The 25,780-nt window shown below is 40.3% G+C and overlaps 1 protein-coding gene across 6 annotated transcripts in view; it reads right to left on the reverse strand.

Moving 5' to 3' along the window:
* The window catches only part of CARM1 (coactivator associated arginine methyltransferase 1), a 77,943-nt gene that overhangs the window by 8,141 nt on the left and 44,022 nt on the right, over positions 1-25,780 (reverse strand). For all 6 annotated transcript variants that reach the window (XM_032213739.1, XM_032213740.1, XM_032213738.1 and 3 more), the window contains 10 exons: positions 25,288-25,394; positions 23,150-23,254; positions 22,226-22,336; positions 21,202-21,379; positions 15,828-15,918; positions 15,376-15,457; positions 14,009-14,094; positions 12,619-12,708; positions 12,029-12,166; positions 10,877-10,966 (listed from right to left, as the gene is read on the reverse strand). In XM_032213739.1, the coding sequence (XP_032069630.1) occupies positions 10,877-10,966; positions 12,029-12,166; positions 12,619-12,708; positions 14,009-14,094; positions 15,376-15,457; positions 15,828-15,918; positions 21,202-21,379; positions 22,226-22,336; positions 23,150-23,254; positions 25,288-25,394 (1,078 nt within the window). The remainder of the gene's footprint in view (positions 1-10,876; positions 10,967-12,028; positions 12,167-12,618; positions 12,709-14,008; positions 14,095-15,375; positions 15,458-15,827; positions 15,919-21,201; positions 21,380-22,225; positions 22,337-23,149; positions 23,255-25,287; positions 25,395-25,780) is intronic.

Below are 25,780 nucleotides of genomic sequence, written 5' to 3' on the forward strand. Positions count from 1 at the left end.
CAAATGTTTATTCCAAGTATACTATTTCCACAGCATTTCCTAATCCACTAATTAAGTCACTTTGTCAAACAATGAAGTAAGACTTCTTTGGCATGTTTGCTTCTGGTTATAACTTTGTTTGCTTCTAAGTGTTTGCAGATCTGTTGCTTGATTATCTTTTCCAGGATTTTCCCATGTATTCCCATGATGTCAGGCTTCAATGCTTCAGAGATCGTGTCTGCCATTTTATTAGAACTCTGGGATGTAATCTGTCAGATACTGGTGATTTGAACTTGTCTAGGGTGGATAGGTGTTATCTTACTTATTTTCTTGCTTATTTTAATTTGTATTCCTTTTATGGTTCTGCTTTTAGTAGGTTGGTGTATATATATGTATGTATGTATGTATGTATGTATATACACCCACACACACACACCCACACATACACACCAACCTACACACACACATTATATATATATATATACATACACACACACACATTATATATATATATATATATATATATATATATATATATATATATACACACACACACACACACACACACACACATACACTATATATATACACACATTATATATATATACATATACATATACACATACACACATATATATATATATAAAATGATGACAGTTGCAAATAGAAAGCACCTCTGCTTCTCTCAGCTGCCTTCATTTCTTTGCCATCTTCTCTCATTATTGGACCATTAGTTTCCTTGACTTTTTCTTGTTTTTTACATGTTTAAAGAATTATTATTATTATTATTATTATTATTATTATTATACAATTGTATCACAGCGGCCAGTTGTTTTGCCGGATTTGGCATTGGTTACTAGTCAGGCCCCACCCAGGGGCTTATTATTATTATTATTATTATTATTATTATTATTATTATTATTATTATTATTGACATTTGTTGTAAGTCTTGCTTCATTCTGAGCCTTAGCTTTCCTGAATTCATCTTTGCAGATTCAGGCTACTTGCTGGTATTCTGCCTTAGTTATTTCTCCCTCTCTCCAATTTTTATACTTCTCCTTTTTTTCCCCTTTCCAGTTTATCAGAGTTCTTTGTGCAACCATGCTGGTTTCTTCTTGAATTTCTTATTTTTCTTTTTCAGTGGTATTGATCTAGACTGGGCTTTTATAATCATATTTTTCAGAGTTTCCCAAACTTCTTGAGTTTTTTCCCCCTTTAAAATTTTCAGCCATGAAATCCTTCCCAAGCTATATGTTTGTTAAAAACAGCTCTTTTAAAGTCTAAGACACTGGTTGTTATGTTGTTGCTTGTGTCTGCATTATATCAAATTCCAATATGACATGGTCACTCTCCTCCAAAGTTCCTGCAGCTTCAACTTCCTCTAACACTTTTTCTCTGTTAGTAAAAATTACTCCAGTATAACTGTCCCAGAACTGATTCTCATTCGTTATATCTATTGTCACGCAAAAGGAAAAAAGAATCCAACCTAACAACATCAGCAACGCAGAAGACAGAATAGGAATACAAATCAAAATAGGCAAGAAAATGGTTAAGAAAACACCTATCTACTCTAAACAAATATCGGGACCAGACGGATTACATGCCAGGGTTTCAAAGGGACTGCCAGATGTGATCTCAGAACCACTAAAATATCTCTTTCAGATCTCCTGGAATATGGGGAAACTACTAGAGGACTGTAAAGTTAATTAACATTAACAAAAAACATGAATATCTAAAAAAATCCTGGAAAAGATAATCAAGCAGCTGATTTATGGGCCCCTAGAAACAAACATGGCAATTACTAGAAGCTACATGGGTTTATGAAAAGCAGACTAGCAATTCGCTGGCTATTAATTTTCCCAAAGAACCATATGAAAAACTGGAAGCGTTGGGGAGGGCTGCTGCTCCCCCGCTACCCACCTGCATAGCAGGCTGCCCAGGAACAGTCAAAGGACTCAATGTGGCCTGTAGGCTGTAAAATGCCCAGGTTTGCCTTAATGAAACTACATCTACACGAAAGGAAGAATACTGTCTTAGGCCCAGTACTCTTCAATATTCTTACAAATGAACTGGTTGAGGGACAGAAGGTTGCCCATCAAATTTGTAGATGATACCAAGCTGGAGGGAATAACTAACACTTTGGAAAATAAACTCAAGATTCAGAATAATCTTGACAGATTTGAACACTGGGCACTATACAACAAAATGCAATTCAGTGGTAAAAATATAGAATATCAGAGTTGGAAGGAACTTTAAGGTCTTCTAGTCCAATCCTCTGTTCAAGCAGGAAACCCTATACCATTTCAGACAAATGGCTGTCCAGTCTCTTCTTTTAAAAACCACCTGTGATGGGGCACTCACAATTTCTGAAGGCAAACTGTTCCACTGGTTGAACATTGTCAGGAAATATTTGCTTAGTTCTAGGTTGAATCTCTCTTTGATTTAACTTCCATCCATTGTTTCTTGTCTTCCTTTTGGATGCTTTGGAAAATAGGTTGACCCACAATTCTTTGTGGCAGCCCTTCAGATATTGGAACACTGCTGACATGTCACCCCTGGTCCTTCTTTTCACTAGACTAGCCATATCCAATTCCTGCAACTGTTCATCAAATGTTTTAGTCTCTAGGCCCCTAATCATTTTTGTTGCTCTGAACTTTTTCCAAAGTCTCAACAACCTTTTTAATAATGTGGTGACCAAAACTGGATGTAGTATTTTAGGTGTGCACCTACTAAGGTTTTTAAAAGCAGTACTAGTAGTTCATGTGAAACCAACACAACACCACTAAAAAAGAAAAACAAGAAATCCAAAAAGAAACCAGCATGGTTGCACAAAACTGAAAAACTAAAAGACAAAAACGATAAGTACAAAAATGGAAAGAGGGACACATAACTAAGGCAGAATATCAGCAGATAGCCCGAATATGCAAAGATGAAGTGAGGAAAGCAAAGGCTCAGAATGAACAAAGATTTGCAACAAATGTCGAAGATAATAAAAAATTTTTTTTTCAACATATAAATAATAAGAAAAAAGTCTATGAAACAGTTGAACACACTAAACAATTGAACACTAAGAGAGAAAATGGCAAGAAAGTAATAGGCAGTAGAGAGAAAGCAGAGGTCCTTAACTCTTTCTTTGCATTAGTCTTCACACAAAAAAGAAAGTATAGCCCAACCTACCATAATTGTAAAAGACAGACTAGAAATAAAAATTAAAATAAGCAAGAAAATGGTTAAAGAACACCTGTCTGATAAATAACCGGGACCTGATGGATTACACCCGAGTTATGAAGGAGTATCTTTCAAAAATCCTGGAGCCACTGGGGAAGTACCTGAGGATTGGAAAAGGGCTAATATGATTCCCATCTTTAAAAAAAGGGAGGGACAGGAAGGAAACTGCAGACCAATCAGCCTAACATCAATACCTTGGAAGATACTGGAAAAAATAATTGAAAAAAAATCTTTGAACATCAACAAACAAATCAAGTTATAGCTGGAAGTAAGTATGGGTTTATTAAAAACAGATCGTGCCAACCAATCTTATTTCATTCTTTGACAAAGTGACAATTAGGAGACCAGTGAAATGCTGTGGACATAACATATTTAAACTTCAGCAAGACCTTTGACAAAGTAGACCACACCCAACTTCTTGGTAAACTAGAAAAATGTGGAATAGACAGCATCACCATCAGATGGATTTGTAACTGGCTGATAAAACATACTCAATGAGTTTGATACTCATACTCAAGAGCCAAGGTGGCGCAGTGGTTAAATGCAGCACTGCAGGCTACTGCTAGATCAGCAGGTCAGCGGTTCAAATCTCACTGGCTCAGGGTTGACTCAGCCTTCCATCCTTCCGAGGTGGGTAAAATGAGGACCCAGATTGTTGGGGGCAATATGCTGACTCTCTGTAAACCGCTTAGAGAGGCCTGAAAGGCCTATGAAGCGGTATATAAGTCCACTGCTATTGCTATTGCTATTGCTATTTTAATGTTACTACATCTACAGGGAAGTAAGTAAGCGGTTCTGTCTTAGGTCCAGTACTCTTCAATATCTTCATAAATGACTTAGATGAGAGAATGGAAAGGGTATTCGGCAAGGTACAAGTTGTCAGATCCTATATATTTCTGTTGGGACACTGGCATTCTGGTGGGAGTAGGGAGGATTGGAGGGATCTCTATATGAAGTTTCTGTTTTTATTTACTTCTTGTAGAGTTCTCTATATGAAGTTTGTTTCCATTTCCTGCATTGCTGTACCATGGGAGGAATTTTGTTTGCACTGCTTTAAATTGCTGATAAGTGGGAAAATTTAGTTCCTACCTAGACCTCTTGTTATCACAAGCCTTTCCTTAAAAGCTCCTTTTGGAACAACCTCAGTTTCAAGAGTCCTGCTTCCTTGGGAAGATTCGAGAGGGAAGGAACATTGGCAGGAACTGCAAACTGGTCAACCCAGAGAGATAACAGCCCTATTGTGGGGATTGTGCACACCATGTCTGCCCAGGGCAGCAACCATAAAGAAGGTGAAGGCTAGGAGAGAACCCCCACTCCCCAAAACCCAAGCAGAGGAGGCCCTCAATGTCTGAATTGAGAACATTGTCTCAAGCACCACTGCCAAGCCGAGGCGGTCCATCAGCATTGGGAAGAAGGAAGGCTGGGGCGGCAGAACCAAGGATGTCACCTGTGGGAGCCGCCAACCTAACTGGAAGCAGGAGATGAAAGACCTCTACGACTACGACAAACTGGAAGAAGCCCCAGACCAGTCCAACTAACTCCTGAGGGAGGCCATCTACGGCATGCTGATCCAGGGTGCCCCAGCTTACGCTGTGGATGAGGTAGGAGTGCAAAAGGAGGCTACCGATGAACAAAGGGGATCCCCAACACCAGGGGCATCTACTGAAATTGCAGGGGCTACTGGTGAACCCACTGCCACCATGGAAGATCCGCCCAGGAGATATCTCAACGCAAAGCAAGGCTTGCGACTTGACAGGAGGTGGCTTCCACCCTTAGAACGGAAGCCATCAAATTTGCAGCAACTGGGATTTTTTCTTGCATATGTACTGACCTACATGTAGGAGTATGGGAGGGACCTCCATACAGAAGGTGCCGAAGTCAGGGTTGTCACACTGGTTCTAGAAGGGTCAGCTGCACATTGGATGGTGAACCTCCATAGTTCAGAAACACTGGAGCTCTGCAATTTTAACTGCTTCATGACAGCCCTGAGACTGAGATTTGAGGACTTCCTAGTTGACCACAAGGCTAGAGACCACATAAAGCATATCAGACAGGGGTGCTGCCCAGTCTCCAAGTACATCGAAGAATTTTGTGACTTGACTTGCCACGTAGACTGACTGGCCAGAGGAAATACTCGTAAGTTGGTTCAAAGATGGGGTTGGGGCTCCAGCACAAGTAGCCATGGCTGGAAACTCAGCACTGGTGGTGACAACTGGAATTCCGCCCTAGGGATTAGTCCTGGTATAGAAGGAATGCCATTCCTCCTGTGGCCTGTTTCAATGGGTGCCCAAGCCACCTAGCCCATTTCCTGGCTCAAGCCTGGTACCACATGGAGCAATGTACCCCGATGACATGGCCTGGATCCATGTCATCATAGTCAACCTTTGGAATGGTTGATGTTGTTGCATAATGAAAATGCCCCCAACCTGGATGACCTCGACCTCTTCATGCAAGCCCTGAGGGAGCAGTTTGAAGACCCCATGGTGGTCCGGGACTCAAGCCCATATCCATGCCCTGAAACAGTAGAAATGACGAATAACAGAGTACATTCAAGATTTCTGCTGCCTGGCCAGTCACTTGAGAAAATAGTCTGCCATTTCCAAGAGGGACTGAACAAGGAACTGTACCAGAATTGCCTACCCCGGGGAGGGAGGGTGCCACACGACCTGCAAGTATAGTACTATGTGGCCATTGAGGTTGAGATCGGCCTGATGGGAATTCCACGAACACTGGCCAGCAGGGAAGCAAGTGGTTCCTTGAGGGGGAAAAGGGCCTCCAGCCAGAGGAGGAAGATCCATCAGAAATTTGGTGGCTGCTTTTGCTGTAGTAAGGAAGGGCACTGAGCCTCCAAGTGTCTTGCACCATGACCAATGACTGCTACCCCGCCTCCTAGCCAACACAAGAATAAGACTCCACAAAAGCCAAGGGAAAAAACGTGTGCAGGGCAACAACTCATAGAGCATCCATCCAACAAAGGAGAGGAAACTCCGATCCCTGCCAAGACGCGGCCAGTCTTCTATGAAAGTGACAGCGAAGGAAAAGACGACCCAATGTTAAGTGACCCCATCATCCCTATGACTACTAGGGCAGAGATTTCAATCTCCTCCTCAGGGTTATAGTCCTGTTGGACTCGATACTGTTGGATCCCTGGTCAGCCGCCAAGTCATAGAGAAGCTAGGGATAAGGCTAAGGAAGCTAAAGAAGCAGGCAGGGTTCCAGAGACCTCCCTAACCAAGCCTATGAAACTGAAAACCACAGTAATAAACCACACAGAGTTTATTCAATTTATCATGGCCCCTGAGATAACAGAGGCCATGATCCTAGGCCTGGCGTGGTGGAAAAAATGGAGCCCATCTATTGACTGGGTATAGAAACAAATGGCAGGTGCGAAAGAAAATATCCAACCTGCAACAGTTAGTGAAAATGCAAAGAAGCTGCCACATGCCTGCGATTAAGAAAGCGGAAGCAGAAATGCCAATAAACTAGAGGGAGTAGATAGCTTAGAGCTGCTGATTCCTAAAGAGAATTGCAATCTGGCTGAAAACTTTAGTGAAAAAACACCTGACATACTTCCACCCCATTGCCCCACAGACTGTGCAATTGAGATTTGCCTGGGGCCAAGTTACCAAAGCCAAAACTATAGTCAATGACACTCAGAGAGATCAAGGAGCTCCATTTTCATAGACAAAAATTTAGTTGGGGGTTTCATTCAGCTGGTCAGGATCGAGGATGGCAGCCCCATAATGGGTCCCTTAGGTTGTGCATCAACTAAACTCTATATGTATGGAAAATATGTACCCCTTCCCTTTGATGAAGAACATGTTGGGGCAGCTCGCAAAGGGAAGCTGGACTTGAAGGAGGCATATTATCGAGAATTAAGAAATGGAATGAATAGAAAATGATGTTTAACTGCCCCCCTGGGCTGCTACCAGTTCCTGATGCTGTTTGGGCTACAGGGGGCCCCAGCAGTGTTCATGCAGCTGATAAATTACATCCTGCATGAGCACTTGTATTGAGATGGATTCTGGGAAGATATGGGTGATATTACAGTGGGAGGCCCTGCAAATGAAGAAACAATTGCTGAGTTTTCTCAACTTTGCAAACTTCTATTGCTAATTCTTTTCTTTTAACAGATTAACAGAGTTAGAAGGGACCTTATACTGTAGATCATCTAGTCCAACCCCCACCCAAACAGGAACCCGCCCTACCTCCCAGTATAAGTCTATATTTAGACTTCAGCAGGCCTTGCTGAAATATATATATACTGTATTATGTCCACAGTATTTCACTGGTCTACTAATTTTGTCACTATGTTGAACAACGAAATATGATTGGTTTGGCATGATCTGTTTTTAACGAATCCGTGCTGACTGCTAGTTATTACTTTACTCATTTCTTGTTGTTGGCAGATCTGTTTTTTTATTATCTTTTCCAGTATCTTCTCTGTATTGATGTTAGGCTGATTGGTATGTAGTTTCCCGGGTCTGTTCCCCCCCCCCACCTTTTTTAAAGATGGGAATCACATCAACTCTTTTCCAGTCCTCTGGTAGTTCCCTGGTTCTCCAGGATTTTTGAAAGATGTGGTACAGTGGTTCTGAGATGACATCTGCCAGCCGCTTTAGAACTCTGGGTGTATTCCATCAGGTCCTGGTGATCTAATTTGAATTCATCAATTCATCCCCACATTCACTCATACTGATCATGCATTTGTTGAAGATGAAAGGGGAAGCCAAGCCCAGTTCATCCTGAACTGGTCACTAAAGAGTGCCAAGCCGCATTTGAGAAACTAACGCATCTTTTCGCTGCCAAACCGGTCCTAAAGCACACTGACCTAGATGAGCTCTTTGTCATATAAGCAGATGCCAGTGATGTGGCCTTGAGGGTGGTGCTGCTCCAGAAGAATGCAAAAGGAGAGTTGCAGCTATGAACGTCCTGCAAGCTTTCGGAGACTGAGAGACGATGGGGTACCTGGGAAAAGGAAGCCTAAGCAGTCAGCTGGGCTCCCCTAACCTAGAGGCAATTCTTGGAAGGCAGTAAGATTCCTTTTGAGGCGTGGATGGACCACAAGAATCTAGAAACACTGAAGGCTCCTGGAAAGTTGTCTCCCAAGTACAATAGTGCCAATACTTCAATCACTTCAACTTCACTCCGCTATCTACTGGGAGGGCAACATTTCTTGGCAGACATCCTCCCAAATGCCACAGAACAACAGTGCTCAAGAGGAGGTTGTCAATTCCATCATTCCTTCAGAACAAGTAACAGCGCTGGCCCTCATGAGACAGCAAGAAGCATTGCCATCATAGCTGACCAAAAATCTAACACAACCACTAATAGTAGCCTTAGCAGGGGATGAGTGGTTTCAACAATACAAATGTGAGCTGTCCTTGAGGGACGGATTGGCATGGACGGGGAGCAAACTATACATCGCATCAAGCCAATGATCTTAGTATTGCAGCGGAGCCATGATGAGAAGGCAGCAGGACATTTTGGATTTGTACAAACCTTTCATCTCATAAAGCGACAGTTTTGGTGGCGCGGGTGAAGAAAGACATAGAAGACTAGGTAGCCAGCTGCCCTGTTTGTGCTTCAGTTAAGAGGCTGCCTGGCAAGCCTCCAGGACTGTTACAAACTGTGGCCAGCTCTATGACTCCCTCGAGGGATATATCTATGGACTTTCCTGGGGAGTTGCTGGAAAACGGTAGGAATACAGTGAACTGGGTCATTACAAACTTATTCTCTAAGCAAGTCCACTTTGTGGTGTGTCAGAGGATCTTTTACTTGATCCCTAGCTAGACTTTTTGTACAGCACAATTACCAACTGCATAGTGTTCTGAAATGCATGATCTCAGATTGGGGAGTGCAATTCAAATCAAAGTACTGGCGAGAGTTCCCGAGCTTGTTAGGGTCCTCCCAGGATCTTAGCTCTGCCCAGCATCCTCAAATGAATGGCACCTCTGAACAATGGCACCTGTGAACGTACGAATGTAGTCTTTGAGCAATATCTTCGATGATACATGAACTACCAGCAAGACAATTGGGATGAACTTCTGCCCTTCGCTGAGGTGGCACAGAATAACACTACATAACAGCACCGGGTTTACCCCCTTTCGACTGGCTATCGATACGGAATTTTTGCCTATGCTAGAGTTCCCTCAAGAGAACTCTTTGTCAACTTCATTGACTGAATGGATATGTACTTTGAAAACCATCTGGCTCTTGGTGCGCAAAGCATTAGAAGCAGCATGGGAAGAGCAGAAGAGACAAGCTGACAAGAAGAGACCACCTGAGAAGGAGTTTAGAATAGGAAATGAGGTGTACCTGTCCATGAGGTTCTTGCAGTTGGGGTAGCCCTGCAAGAGGTTGGGGCCTAAATACATAGGTCCTTTCCCTATCAGCCGGCTTGTGAATCCGGTGATGGTGGAATTGAAATTGCCAAAAAACCTCAAGCGCATTCACCCAGTGTTTCACTGTAGTTTGTTAAAGCCCTTCCGTAGCTCACCGCTGAGGCTGTTCATTGAGCCTCCCCCTCCCTAGATGGATAGAAGGAGAAAGATCAAGGATATTCTTGACTCTTAATGCTACAAAGGGAAGTTGCAATATTTAGTCTTATGGAAGGGGTTTCCCTTGGCAGAGGCAGAATGGGTGACGGCAATGAAAATCCATACCCCTAGACCACAGGTGTCAAACTTGCCGTGCCACGTTACCGTCATGTGACATTTCATGGTGTTTTTCCCATTTGCAGAGCTGGGGTGGCCTGCGTGTGACACATCTGGTCCACGGACCGCCAGTTTGACACCTCTGCTCTAGACTCATCAAGAGGTTCCATGCTAGGTACCTGGACCAACACCGATAGGATAATTAGTGCAAAGAGATCATGGTATAATAACACGTGTATTTGTTTCCTTGTAGGATTAATCTTCTTTGTGGAGGGTCGGCAACCCCACTTGCAACCAGACAACAGTTACAGGAGGAGGGAGGGAAGGCATTGGAACAAAATTTGGAATTCAAGTGTGCTGACTGGAAACCTGAAACAGACTCAGTCAACACCACAAGATAACTGGCTGGGAATGTCCAAGGCAGACAGATCACTCCCAAAACAAAGTGCATGCAAATGATTGGTGAAAATGGACATTGGGAGGACTAGGGGGGAAAGGGGAAAGTTTTCCTACACCGTTTCTGTGCGAAATAGTTAGAAGTGGCTTTTCTATTTCTGTACCTATATGGAATGTTCATACTTTGCTAAAAAAAATGTCCCAGGAGGTTCTTTTGCTGTCTTACCGAGTTGGATAGTTGACAGTATTAATGTAAACTGTATTTTATTAATCCCTCATCACATATAAAACTGAACCGACTCATACTTTGATCTAAAGTCCAGTTTCCAAGGTTTTGAAGCATAAGTAAAACATTAGAATAATATTAATAGTCTTACCTTAAACCAAAGCTTTTAATTGCTCCTATACCTTTTGGCTAATAATATAAAAGTTTTTTTAATTACAGATTTTAAATATATTTGTTGGATATATAGCTAAAATTTGTATTTTGGTTCTTTCTGCTTGATAATATATTAGAGTAGTCTCTTCTTTTAGACACCCCATTTCCAGACCACAGACCTATACTCTCTCACTCACACAGAGAAGTAAAGATACATATAAAAAATTCAGTATGGTACCTGAAAAAGGGATTTTTCAGGTCAAGAAGATTGCTGGATTTAGAGCCTGTTTGATCCACTTGAGCGACAATACTTATGTCATAACTCTGTCTGAAAAAGAAGAATAAGCGGTATGGTGAATAGTCATCTAGTTATCCTTTATGACAATTAGCTAATGGAGATCCTGAATGTATTGAAAGATGAGAGAAAACAATTGTGAATTTGATTTAAAAAGGAAATATAAGAGACACTAGAACCAATTTCAGCCACTGCTCTTCTAAAGTATTATAGAAAAGACCAAACATTTTCTGCTAAACTATTTAATCTAGAAAGTGCAATAATTGTAAATAAATAACTAATTTTATGTAAGCCTACCCTATTTTATTTCATGAATACACAAGTATAGCTTGCTGCTTTTCAAGAACCATCTGCTTTGCTGGGAGGGCGCACTGGACAGGGAAATGCAACCATGTCTGGGACTGGGAGAACTTCTCCTTTGGCATGCTGTGCACATGCACACACACACACATTCCAAACTTGGAGACTTTTATCCACATCTGAGCTAGCAAACTGCCAATCATGCCTGGGCTTGGGGAGAAGGCCGTCTCCTTCCTCTGTGCATAAAAATCCCCAAACGTGGAATGCATGCACATGCTTGGCTGCCAGCAGTTTGGGGAAACAATGAGCTTGTGGGACACTGAGTTGTCCCCATGTTGAGTTAGTCGGTGCAACTTATTCTGTACTGACTCAGCCCTCCCGAATTGGCTGTGCCCAGTAAGCGGTATCGAACAGGCCACATCGAGCAAGCCACACCAATCTAGTCGCAGTGACCTGGCTGCGACCACGCAGCCATGCCTACCGAGCTAGGCTACCTGGTCTCTGTCCCATTCTGTGGCTGCCTGACCCCTGCGTTTACAGCTGCCACATAGCTCCACGCATGCTTATCCTCTGCTAGTGCTGCTGCCACTGACAAAGCACCCAAAGAAGCGAGGAGGTAACTACTCAATCTCCTACTACTAGTAGTCTGCTTGTGGGCCAGATCTAAACACATCATAGGCTGGATCTGGCCTGTGGGCCTTGAATTTGACATATCTGCATTAGACTCTTAGCCACTTTGACAAGTTACTTTGAGGACGCTTGCTCATTTCCTCAACATGATTCCTCACATCTTACCTCTTGTTGGCAATGAGGAGGCATGTTCCTGAGAGGGTGTCACCAGCCTTAGCAAAAAGCGGAGACTGAAACAGGCACCGAACTTGATACCAGTGGGTAAGAGGTTCTGTGGGAGCAGTTGAAAGCCAAACAGTCATTCTAATAGAAGGATAGAGACAAAAGTCAAGAGTAGAAGCTTCATGAATCCATAGTCCATCTTTCAAATATTTACTGTAGTTTTAAAAACAGATTCAGCTGCACAATTGTTTGTGCAAGCCAATATAACATACATTAGAAATTCATATGTAACTTATTAGGTGCACAGATTTAGGGTCAAATAACACAACTTTAATCAGTCTTGAGATAAATAATATTGGATTAGGAAACTCTTCATTTCCAAATAAGAACAATAAGAAAGAAAATGCAAAAATGCACATTTTCTTTCTTTTCTTTATTTTTCACATATTTAGTCATAGGACACAAATCAAAAAATAATTGTCATTTATAGTTGCTATTGTAATCTGGCATGTTCAAGTTAATGTTATACAAGATTGTAATAATAATTAAGTTAACACTTGATGGTAGGAAAGCACATATTTGTCCACACTTACACTGAACCAATGAAGGCTACGTCAAACCAGAAAGCCAACCCATGGACTAATCCTGAATGTAGCATGTGGAATTTGAATGGAATTTCTATCCTGGAAAATAAAAGTCACAGTGAGTTGCATGAAACTAATTTCTTGTAGACACATTGTTCTATATACATAGACAACATATAGTGCACATTACATACTAGGAATATAATAACCCCTTTCACGCAGTATATAAGGCACAATTACTCAAGTCAAACATTATAGTCTGGAGCAATGCTGAGAATTGTATTCAGAACTTTCCCAACACAGAAGAATTCTCACTGCACACTTCAGAGACTCAGATTGGCTTATGTTGCCATTTGTCATTTTGACAAAGAGAGTAATAATTTTCCTTGAAGTGTTATTTGATTAAACAAGTGTTTCTTACTCTTCGTGACCTTAAGATGTGTTGATGTCAATTCCAGTATTTCCCAGATAGTCACACATCTTAAAGTTGCCAAGGTTGAGAAAATCTGGATTAAAGAAATCTTTCTTTTAAAAAAGACTGGTTCTTAATTCCTATTTCAATTTAAATGTACACATTTATATTTCAAGATAAAAAGATCATAAAACAAATATTATGCACAATAATTCTATGTTAAATGTTTATCTATGCTGATAGCTCAGATTTATCAACTAGGTTCCAATTTTGATCCCAAAAGAAACCTACATGGATTGAAAACAGGCAGCTAAATAATATGGGTCCTATTTAGGGGATGGACTATTTTTAGACTTTCTAAGAAATGACAAATTCAGCAGACAAGCATTGAAAATGACCCCATCAGCACCTAATCTACAGCAATTCAAATAATCCAGCATGATGAGTACTCAAAACCTATTTCTGCAAGATACTGAGCAAATAAGTCTTGGCTTCCTACAAGCAAAGTATGTTTGATATAGACACCTTCACCAGGGCAAAATCCACAACCCCAGTGTAAGAGAAAGAGGCTAAGCAGAAGCATGATCTATTTTGGGTCAGTTCTGGATCAGCATGGAAAATATTTCAGGGAAAGGTTCTATTAACTCCAAAGTAATGAATGAAAATTCACAAAAGATGAGGTTTAGACTACTTTTTATGGCAGATTCCCAAACTGTAAGCCTATGATGGCTCATCTGTATAGATTCCGAATGGGAAGTGCAGGGAAGAAGGGAAGTTATATCACCAAGTGAGGTGAAAAGATAACTGCAAAAGTTTGCCAATGTGCTATAGAAAATTATTGACTATAATTATGATGGTTGATATTTTGGCATCTAATTAAAAACAAGTCTTACTAATGTAAAACAAACATAACATTTCTAAAGGAAATATAAGTTCTCCAACATCACAGTGGGATCAGAGTCTTTAATTTTTTGGAGAAAAGATTACCTGTGCAAATCTGCTTCTTTGGCATCTAAGAAGTTTACGGTGTATTTAACAGATTTGGCCATTAGAATCCTAATATCAAAGGTATCCTAGGAACAAAAACAAAATAAATTAATAATTAGTTCTGGTTAGGGTAGGATGACTGGTCTTATAGAACAGAAAATGTCTGGAGAAAAAAATAAACCTTTCAGTTGATATTTCCTCCAGCTCATCTGCAGTTCACCAAATGGAGAAAGCTAGACTATATTATAGGATTGTGAACTTTCCAGAAAGACTGAAAGTTGTCTGTCAGTACACACATATAGTACATGTCTTCAACTCCTTAAACCAAGCACACATTTTTCTAGCATTGTGCTGGCAGGTGCACAATCTTGGGATAAAATATAGCTATTTCAGATCTAATGCATTGCAGAGTTTTATTATGCTATACTTTCCTTCTTAGTTTTTAGTCACACTGAAGCAGAAGCAGAGGTAGATAGTGGACAATGGAACAAACTACTCTGTGATTTAAGCCCCTCTCTAGTTCTAACACTTCAATATTTTGGTCACAATTAATTCCAAAAATCTTTAAATGGAGTAAAACCAGCCATTCATGAATTAACACAAAAGTTACCTAATGGAATCACAAGCAGTGTTTGCATTCAGAATTCTCATTCTAAGTAGTCTTCTTTTCAGGAAAAGAAACAAGGACGTGTTAATTGTGTCACAGCTGCCATACTGCTGCTGCTTTACTTTTCATGTTGCCAGTCTGACATAGCAACAGTGGGAGAAATTGGAATGTGGGTGATTTGGGAGGGATTGGGTTTAAAGCAGTATCGGCCCTAATGTCAGGAGTACCAATCAAGGTCAACAAAAGGAATGTAGCAATGGGAAAAGCTCAAACATAGGGCATGAAGTTCTTAACAGAAAAAAGTTCTCTAACACATTGTTTTCTTTTTTGTAAAACCTTAAGGGGGAGGAGTTTTATCAAATTTCTGTATGAGTCAGACTAATTCCTTCTCAAAGAACTTCCAAGATTCTATAAATGTGTTCAAAATCATAAAGTGGTATTTCAGGTAAAGCTTTGCCTGAAGAATTCCAGCCAATTTTTGATTAATGACAAAAGGACAAATACTAGTGAATTTAGTTATTTTGTGTGAGGGAAAGGTGCTATTTATTGAACATGAGTCAAGAATGAGGAAACTGTATAGTTGTTGAACAACTATATCTAGGATTAGAACCACCATGGGTAATATTCATGCCAAGACGGCCTTGAAGCCATGTTAGCACAATGTCTGTGCTTAGCACAATTGCATATGTATGGCATTCACAGGTTAATTATTTCAACTACTATCAAACCTCCAAAGTGTTATAGGAATAATTCAACTTACCACAACAGGCTGTCTGAAATATTCATCTACTGCTGCACCTCGGAGTGCTGATAAATCTACTCCATGAAAAGATGGCTGATACCTACAATATAAGATATCACAACTGATAAGATGAAAAATATAAAATATTAAAGAAAAGAAATCCAAGAAGAAACTGATGCAAGATTTGAAAATAAACACATCTCTCATACATTAGCTTCATCTGAAAAAACCATTTGGGAAATAATAGCTATGGCACTGCAGAACACCCGGAAGAACCTGCTTGCTAGGCAGAACAGGCAGCACTGAGTTCAAATGAAACCAGAGATTCTTCATGTAGTTCAACATTCTAGCAATAAATTCCATAGCTCCTTTATACATTTGGGGTGACCCAAGTGGGGAAGTACAGTCCCTGTTTGCTGTGGGATAAACTACAGTAGCAAAAACTGGATTTCAGAAGAGAAAAGACGCACCAAAAGTTAGCTTTTGTGAACTGTTCCATGTATAGCTGTTCATCTGTAAATGGGGCTAGATGGACATCACCAATAGTTGGAAACATATTTCCTGAAATGGAGCAGAAAACAACATATATTTAGTTTCGTTTTCATTTTTTTTTAATAGAAACATTTTATCTTGTTTTTCAATTTCAATAAAATCTCTGACGTTTTATCAAATATGTTTTTTTTTTAAAAACCAGGAGGTCAATTGTCAAGACTGATAAGATATCAAAACAAAATAAAAGCAAGTTAACAAATCAAATCAAAATTCTGTCCCACATCATTTTTGTTTTGTTTTTGTTTAACATACTAGCTGACAAATTCCAAGGAACTCAAAAATTTGCAGTTTAACGAATAAAACTACCTTATACTATTAATGGTACAAAATTACAAGCATGGAAAAGTATTTCAAGTTAAAGCATTTCAACATTAAATGGGCTATTCTACTTACTGAAAATGTTCAGAACTTACCAAGGGAATTCTATCCCTGAAATGGCCCACCACTAAAATGTTTGGTAAAGTTTGAATAGCCCATTTGAAGAGGTTTGAAACCTCCATTATATCTTTGCTTAAAACCCCACATTCTCTTTGTATCCTGACCAAAGCACTTGAAAGACAGCCACAGCATATCAGTAGGAGCAGCCTTATAGAAGGGAGACTGAAGTTTAATCAAACCAGTACTTCAAAGTACTGAAGCCCTGGCTAATTCAAATGGGAATGGTCATCTTTCATTACTCCATCGGTCTTCCTTTTCAAAAATTATATGTATAGAATAAGATATAAGCAGATGTGCATAAGTAAAAGTATCATACAGAGGATCACCAGTACCGATATTTTGTTAATCTTATTAATTAAAAAAATTATGGTGCTAGAGTTTGATATAATAACTGTAATAGCCAATTCCAGCAGTTGAGTGCAGATCAACTTGAAAGAAAACCAAGATCATTCAAATATAAGGGAATGTTCATTACATCTTTGGAGGTTTTTTAAAATTGGAAAAGGGTACTGGTATTGGGAGAATAGTGATAAGTGGGCCAAAATAAAATTTGTAGATGAAGTTAGTTATTCTTAATATAAAAGAACTGCAAGAATAAAAAAATCTCCATAAACCTAGCATATTTAATATCACTAATTGAAGATACTACTTATCTACAGGAGACTCATTTAATAGAACAGGATACATTTATATTAATGAAGTAGAAACAGGATAGAATCAGGATGGGGCAAGGTTCTAACAGCTACTTTGATAAAAAACCATCTTCTCCTCCCCCAAGTGTTGTCATCTGTCTCACTGTGGCTAGGGTATTTGTATGTTTCTGGGAGGGATGCCAGAAGTGTATGCCAAATCTATATATTCCCATCACGGTCATCCAAAGCACTAAGGTAATCCTAGCTGCCTATCTAGCAGACATCTACTTTGGGCAGAAACAATATAGGAAAATGCTGGAAGCATTTTAGTGATGACAGGAAAGGCATCCATTCATACTGTATGGGAGAAGGCAATGCTAAACCATTCCTATACCTTTACTAAAAACCCCACATGGACAGAAAAGATAACATGATTGATGATATAGTGTTGGAGGATAGGCCTTTCAGGTCAAATGGCACTTAACATACTATTGAGGAAGAGCTGAGGATCTTTCGGAGCATTAATGCTGTTTATGGTATGGGTAGATTAAGCCTTTGGGGCATCTACCATATTTTTCACAGCATAAGAAGCACACACACACACAAACACACAACGTCTAAAAGAGGCTGAAAATTTGGGTAAGTCTTATACTCTGAATGTAGCTTTTTGGAAGCTTGTTTTCAGCCCTAATGAGGTGCTAAGGAGTGAAGCGATCTTCCTTTTCAGGCAAATCACCGAAGATGGCTGTTCCAGCTGAGAGAAGATGATGAAAGATTTGAAGACTGCTTTAAGAGGTACTTCTTTTGTCCAGTTTTTATTTTTGGGAGATAATCCTCTAAAGGGCAAGGCAGAGAGTTCCTGTGACTAGTGATTTCTATTCTTTTGGGGATAATCCCTTTAAGGGCAAGGCAGGGATTTTTCCTATCTGAGTTATGTCAATGGTTTCCTTCAGGCAACTGCTGGGCTGATTTGTTGATTCAGTTTTGTTACATTTTTACAGGTGTGAAGTGCTTTTGGCTGAATGCCCAGACATCTAGTTAAACTTATTAAGAATTTTCCAGCTGCCTGGAGAAAGAAAAAAAGTGGCAAAAAGTGTCATTTTACCATACTATTGTGTTTGCTTTTCCGGTGTTATGGTAATAAAATGAATAGTTGGTAGGCAGAATCCCCCCCCCCATTTTTCTCCCCAAAACTAAAGTGCATCTTATACTCTGGTGCGTCTTATACTCCAAAAAATACAGTAGTTATTGATATTGCCATGTAGAAAAAGAAGTCAGAAGCAACAAAGACAAAATTAAAGTGGGAAAAAGAAGGCTCAACACAGTGAACAATGAAACGAAAAACCAAATTGACACCTTAAATGATCAAATTGAGGTGGACTGGTAAGATTATAATTAATTACTAAGGACATGAAAAAGGAGGTAATTAGGAAAGTTACAGCAAGAACAATACAAAGTAGGCCACCATGTGTCCAGAACTGATTTTATGACCTTTTTGTGGCAATCCTTAAGTGAACAGAATGATGGTAAAGGGAATGCAGTGGTCATTACTCAGTTTTTCCTGGAAATTGGAAGTAAATGTCAGTTTGCAGCAAAAACATCATAAATCATGGTCATATAACCATGGAGTGCTGCAACCATAAATGTAGGCCAGTTGCCGACCATCCAAAATGCAGTTATGTGACCATGGGGTGGGAGGGTCATTGGAACTTCAAATCTGGATTGTAAGATCCATTTTTGGGGTCTGCTGTAACTTTGAATAGTCACTAAGTGACCAGTTGTAAGTCGAGAACTAGCTGTACTTGGCTACAATCCAATCAATAACCAAGCAATATCAATTATACTTTGTAGACAACTCTTTAATATGGCATTCAAATAACTTTATGCTCCAAGCACTTTTTCAAAAAAAGAGGAGTTTTATAATCAATTTAAAATTGACAGAAAATGCAAGCAAGATGTGCTACTTTGTGATTGGAATGCCACGCTTAGAAACATTAATGAGGAAAATGGATTTGGAGTATAAGACTTAGGAAAACAAAATAAAGCAGAACACCAACTTATCAATTTTTGCCACTCCAACGATTTAATTACAACAATTTGATCACCCATCCACCCACCTGAGCATGCGCGAGCAACCCACCCATCTGCACATGTGTGAGTGACCTACACACGCAGGGGGTGGGAGCTGAATTTTCGCCCTCCCCTGGCTCCAGAGGCTTCTCTGAAGCCTGGGAAGGGTGAAAACGGTGGGCTGGGGGAGGCTGTTTTTGCCCGTGACCCGTCTAAACCGCGCCGGATTAAACCGTGTCGCTGATGTCATCAACAGGGCGACAACAGCCAGCGCGGAAAAAGAAGGGCGCTTTAAATAGCGCTTTGAAAGCAAGCCGATTCAACTTAAGGTAAGGGTTAGGTTTAGGGTTAGGGTTAGGTTAAGGGTTAGGGTTAGGTTTAGGGTTAGGTTAAGAGTTAGGATTAGGTTTAGGGTTAGGTTTATGGTTAGGTTTATGGTTAGGTTTAGGGTTAGGTTTAGGGGGGTTAGGTTTAGGTTTAGGGGTTAATTTTAGGTTTAGGGTTTACAGCGTGCTTCTGTCTCCGTGCTGTTGTCGCTCTGTAGATGATGTCAGCTACGCGGTTTAGTCGGACGCGGTTTAGTTGAGCGCGGTTTTGTGGTGGAACCGTTTTTGCCCTCCCTAGGTTTCAGGAAAGCCTCCGGAGCCTGGGGAGGGCAAAAAAGAGGCTCAATGGGCCAACCAGAAGTTCAGGGATGAACTTCCGGTTGGCCTGTTGGGCCGTTTTTCGCCCTGCCCAGGCTTCAGGAAAGCCACCGGAGCATGGAGAGGATGAAAAACAGGCCCAACGGGCCAACTGGAAAATATGGCTCCGCATGCCACCTGTGGCACACGTGCCATAGGCTCGCCATCATGGGCCTATAAGGTCCCTTCCAACTCTGTTAATCTGTTCATCCTAGGGCTGAAAAAAAACTGGCTGGTCCAACGGCAATCAAGTAGCTTTGTGCCTAAGATGGGACTAGAACTCCTGGTCTCTTCTTTTCTAGACTGTTACTTTAACTACTGCACTGAACTGCATCTCTAAGTGAAAACATTTAGATCTTCAGACTAGTGCTCTTCCAATGAGCTATTTTGGCTATTTCAGCTATAAATTCTCCATTCTAAGAGCTATTGCTACTTTATTGTACCATACCAGTGAACAAATGCATGACTAAAACTCAACTATTTAACAAAACACCAGATATGACTCACTATTTTAAAAAGGGTCAATACAAGCAGTCCTTGACTTACAGATGGTCATTTAACAACTTATGGTGGCTTCGGACAATATCACACCACCTGTCCCCTCAATGTCACATGGCCAAATTCAGGCATTTAGCAAATGGCTCACATTTACAAGTGACTGCATTAATCCCACGTCAGGTAACTGCAATTTGCTAAAAAAAATTGCCAGTTTCTGGCAAAAGATGCCTATTTGGGAAGAATGTATTCAGACTTATGACTGCATGTTTTTTTTTTAATTATTTGCTTAATGACCTCCATAAAAGCAATTGTAAGTGGATACTCCAACCTATGACTGTCATGAGTTATTTGAAATTCTAGTCCCAATTTTTGTTGTAAATTGATAATTATTTGTAGTAACATATCAGGTGCGTAGTTAGTGAATGATCAGAATATAACCAGTATACTGTCATATATAATGCTAATTTGATAAACGCTATTGTTGGAGGAACCAACATGTAACCAAGTAGCAGCATATATCCAAATTCCTGACTTATGACTAGTCTTATGCGCTCTGATCCAGACACTATCCAGAACAAAGCAAAGAAACCAGACCAGTTTCAATAATGATATCGAGTGCCCAGAATGCAGAGAAACATATAAGAAGAGATTCCCATTTCCCAAAGAGGCAGCCAAACACTGTGTAATAGATTTATGGTTATTAACCTATGTTAACTAATTGAACAATGCCTAGTATCAGAATTCCCAACACCATCCTGAGCTAATAGGCCAGAAGAGAGCTCCTCTTCCTCCTTCCTCTATTTTGTTATCATTGGGTGACCTTGGCCTAGTCATATTCTCCCAGCCCTAGGAAAAAGACAACAGCAAACCATTTCTGAAAAACATTGCCAAAAAAACTGCAGGGACTTGTCCAGATAGTCTCCAAGAATCGAACACAACTGAACAGAAGAAAAAAAAAAGAAGTTACTTACCACTAGGTTTTAAATACTTCTTGGCATGCAGGTAACTCTCCAGCATTCGTTCGTTGAAAAGCATGTAGCCCATTGGCTCAGAAATAATGATGTCCACCTGTTCTGGAAGCGAGATTTCCTCTACCTTCCCAGGAATGACAACAATTCGATCAGTAAGATTATTACTTTTCACTAAAACCTGGACAGAAAGAGGGAAAAAATAGAAAGCAATGATTCCACAGATATTTTCGAGAATTTGTTTTTCAGATAGCTGATAATTAGAAAGAAACAGATGCTTTAGATACAGGAGCATATTAATTCACTTCAAACCTGTATTTATAATTTAAATCCAGTTTGGACATAAGAAAAGTGTGCTGCTTGCCAGCCAGGTAAGACTACTACATTTAAAATAAAACATTTGCTATAAGTAGTTCTTGTATGTTCCTTTCTTCCCCAGGCATGTTATCAAATGCAGTTTCACGGGTAAATTCAAAGAAGCCCCAAGCATATTAGTATGGTTGAAGTCGACATTCCTATTCCTGGTCGCCCTTGAGAAGGCTTGCCTCTCCAGCCTTCAGGAAGTTTGCATTCTCTAGCTTTCTACCTGAGCCTCTCATCAGCTGAGTGCACTTGTCAGCAGCTGCAGGAAAAGAAAAGGGAGTGGACCCAGGCGTGGTGAGGGAGAGAGAAGGGCAGTAGTGGCTGGGAGCGGGGGGAGTAGGTCAGGTTTCTCAAAACTGGGAGGGGAGAAGGAGGAGGCCATATGCCACTGGGCCCAGCTAGCACACAGCACATTTTTGTGCGCCAGTAGGCCTAGCTGGCTGAAGCCTTCTGGGAGTGAGAAAGGAGGAGGTCTACATGCAGTTGGGCCTAGCCAGCCAAGGCTTTTCAATCTGTGGAAAGTTTCCATGTGCCAGTGGGAGCAAGTTCTCCCAAGACCTCTCCTACCTTGAGATACTCTTAGCATGATAATTTAACAACCAAAACAGGAGAGCTGGGATTGTGGTCACTGAATGAAGCAGCCATGTGGGTGTCTCACACTAACCTCTGCATGTTGAGCCATCGTGCTTGCTTCCACTGCATAAATTTTTCTTGCTCCAGCTTGGGCTGCAAAAAATGACAGGATGCCAGAACCACAGCCGACATCTAATACAATCTGGGGGGGAAATTAGATCAATAAAATCACAAAAAATAAATATCAGTAAAACCTTTTCTATAAAATATAGTAAATATGTAAGGTAAAACTAAGCCATGCTTACTGACAGCTACAACATTTAGAAGAGTGGATCTTATATCCAAACTCCGGTTCCAATGCTCAGAGTTCTAAATTTGTTTATTGTATTAATGTATTTATTAAAGATATGCAGCTATTTGGATCCAAATCAAAAAACCTGCTTTGAAGAAAATACGACTTGAATGCTCATGCACAACCTCTTGAGAATTAATATCCAATGAATCTGGAGGGCACCAGATTAGGAGATCTGTAGCAATTCAAAATATTTGTAATTAGGGCATTAATAATTATGGGATAATCGTCTCTAGAAAACAGTGTAGTTGATGAAAAAATGGAAGCCGATAATGCCTGCTCTCTGGCTACCAGCACTACCAGTAATTCAATTTATAGCAATGATTTATTAGAAATCCCAAATTGTGTACCCTGCCTCACACAGGATTAGCTGCAGGCCACCATTAAGATTTTCCTTTTCACTGTACCTTATTTGAGAGAAACTTTATTGTACTATCCCTGCGTTATTAAATCAGACCACATTCTTTTTTCAAACTCTTCAAAGTTTCATCATTTCCAGATAGAGTAACCAAAATATTCTGAGCAAAGAGTAACGTGACTTAGATACAATATTTGAATATATATTTAAAATATGTAAATTCAGTCTTACCCTTTAGCAACTATGCAATATTCAGAAGAAATCTTATTGGTTACACTTAAGGCATTATTAAACTTTAGCCATACCTTATCTTTGAAATCGCTATGGTTTTGCAGGATTGCTCTCTGATATGTGCCTGTTCGGACATAATCCTGCATCATATTTTGCTGTTGGGATAAATATCCATAAAACTGAAAGAGGAAACAAAAAGTCTCTGCTAAAACCAACACGCTCACTCACAAAAAGAAATGCTATAATTTTAGAAAATTCTAATTACCATTTTTGATATGATAGATATGTAAGAGATCACTAAATATCTACAGAAATGCACATGATCAAATATAAAATCCCTTCAGAATGTATATGGGTCAATATAAAAGGTATATATTACAGGCCACCCAACCAATCAGAAGAAATAGATGAGCTCTGCCAACCAGTTAACAAATGTATGTAGGAAGTATACCACAGTCTTAATGGGAGACTTTAACTATCCAGATATCAACTGGAAGACAAACTTTGCAGTGGAAGATCAAATAGATTCCTAACCAACCTAGCCAACAACTTTGTCATCCAAAAGGTAAAGGAGGGAACTAGAAGTAAAGCTATACTGGACCTAATTCCTACTAACAGAGAAGAAGTGATAGAGGAAATTGAAGTTGCCAGAATCTTGAGTGAAAGTGACATATGTCATACCGGAGTTCAATGTAATGCAAACACAAGCAATAGAAAATAATCCAACTAGTGCCTTAAACTTTAAAACAGCTGATTTTAGCAAACTCAAAGAGAGCCTAGGGAAGATTCCATGGATGAAAATCCTAAAGGGGAAAACAACTCAAGAAGCATAGGAAACTCTGAAAAATGCGGTCATAAAAGCCCAGTTCAGCACAATATCACTGGGGAAAAAACCCAAGAAATTCAAGAAGAAACCAGCATGGCTGCACAAAGATCTTTCTGACAGACTGGACAAAAAGGACAAATACAAAAAATGGAAAGAGGGACATAATAACTAAGGCTGATTATCAGCAAATAGCCAGAACATGCAAACATGAAGTCAGGAAAGCAAAGGCTCAGAATGGACAAAGACTTGCAACAAAAATCAAAGATAATTTTTAAAAAGTTATTTCAACATATTAATAACAAGAAAAAAGTCAAGGAAACAGTAGGTCCATTAAAGGCTTGGAGACTAAAACATATGAAGAAGAACTGCAGGATTTGGGTTTGACTGGTCCAGTGATGGCGAATCTTTTCGGCACCAAGTAACGAAAAAGGGAGCACACACACTCATCTGGGCTGCAACCCAAGGGGCATGTGCAAGCTGGAAAATGAGCTTCCAGTTTCTGGTGCGTGCATGTGCGATGAACAGCTGGCCGGTGCGCATACTCACACTGGAAAACAGAAGACCAGCTCTTTCAGTTTCCGACCCTGCTGCACCCATGAAAGCCAGCTGATCGTCGCGGTGCATGCACACCAGAAACCCGGAAGAGGAATGGGCGCTGCTGCACATGCCAGGTGACATGGCTCCGTGTGCCACTTTGGGCACACGTGCCATAGGTTTGCCATCACGAGACTAATCCAAAGAAAAGAAGAATTAAGGGTAACATGATAGCAGTATTCCAGTATTTGAGGGGTTGCCACAAAGAAGAGGGGGTCAAATTATTCTCCAAAGCACCAGAGGACAGGACAAGAAACAATGGTTGAAACTAATCAAACAGAGAAGCAACCTAGAATGAAGGAGGAATTGCCTAACAGTGAGGACAATTAGCCAGTGGAACAGCTTGCCTTCAGAAATCGTGGGTGCTCCATCACTGGATATTTTTAAGAAGAGGCTAGACAGTCACTTAGCTGAATTGGTATAGGTTCTCCTGCTTGAGCAAGGGGCTGGACTAGAAGACCTGCAAGGTCCCTTTCAGCTCATTCTATTCTATTCTGCATGCCCAAGAGCTGGTAATCTTGGACCCACGTCTGAGACCCTGGCACTTAAGAATCTGTAGTTTCTGTTCAGATCCCTGAGCTGTGTATTAGTAATTTTCCTGCATTTTAAGCACATCAAGAATCTACATGGTTTTCTGGCAGAAAAAGTCCTCCTCATTTTCTTCATTAGCTAGCCCTCTACAGTTTGTTTTCAAAAACATGCAAGCAACAGATCCTCAGCAGTGGACCCAAGGAGCTGATGCAATTCCTCCCTCCCCTCCACCAGAAAAAAACAAATATTGAAATCACCTACCTGGAAGTACTGCACAGCAGATGATTCCTCTGTGCGCTCACTGAATACTGACTGCTCCATGTTGTGGCCTCGACAATTTTTCAAAATGTTATAAAATGAGCAGAAGTCTAAAGATAAAGCCAAAAATGCTTTTCAGATTTTAAATGACATTGTTCCAATTACATCCAAAAAGGGTACAAACAACTTGGTTAGAGATGTAATCCAATACCTGGTGGTTCCTAATTATTATGGGAACATTTGCCCAGGATTTTTCTTTAGATACATTTAATCTGGTTATGTGATACAGATAGTCCTTGACTTACAACAGTTTGTTTAGTGACCATTCAAAGTTACAACAGCACTAAAAACCTGACTTATGACTGTTTTTCATAGTTACGGCTTTTGCAGCATCCCTATGACCATGTGATCAGAATTCAGAATGCTTGGCAATTGATCCTTTGCTATCTCCCAGGGTCATGTGATCATCTTTTGCAACCTTCTGACAAGCAAAGTC

Source organism: Thamnophis elegans, chromosome 3 (genome assembly GCF_009769535.1).
Source record: "Thamnophis elegans isolate rThaEle1 chromosome 3, rThaEle1.pri, whole genome shotgun sequence".
NCBI lineage: Eukaryota > Metazoa > Chordata > Lepidosauria > Squamata > Colubridae > Thamnophis > Thamnophis elegans.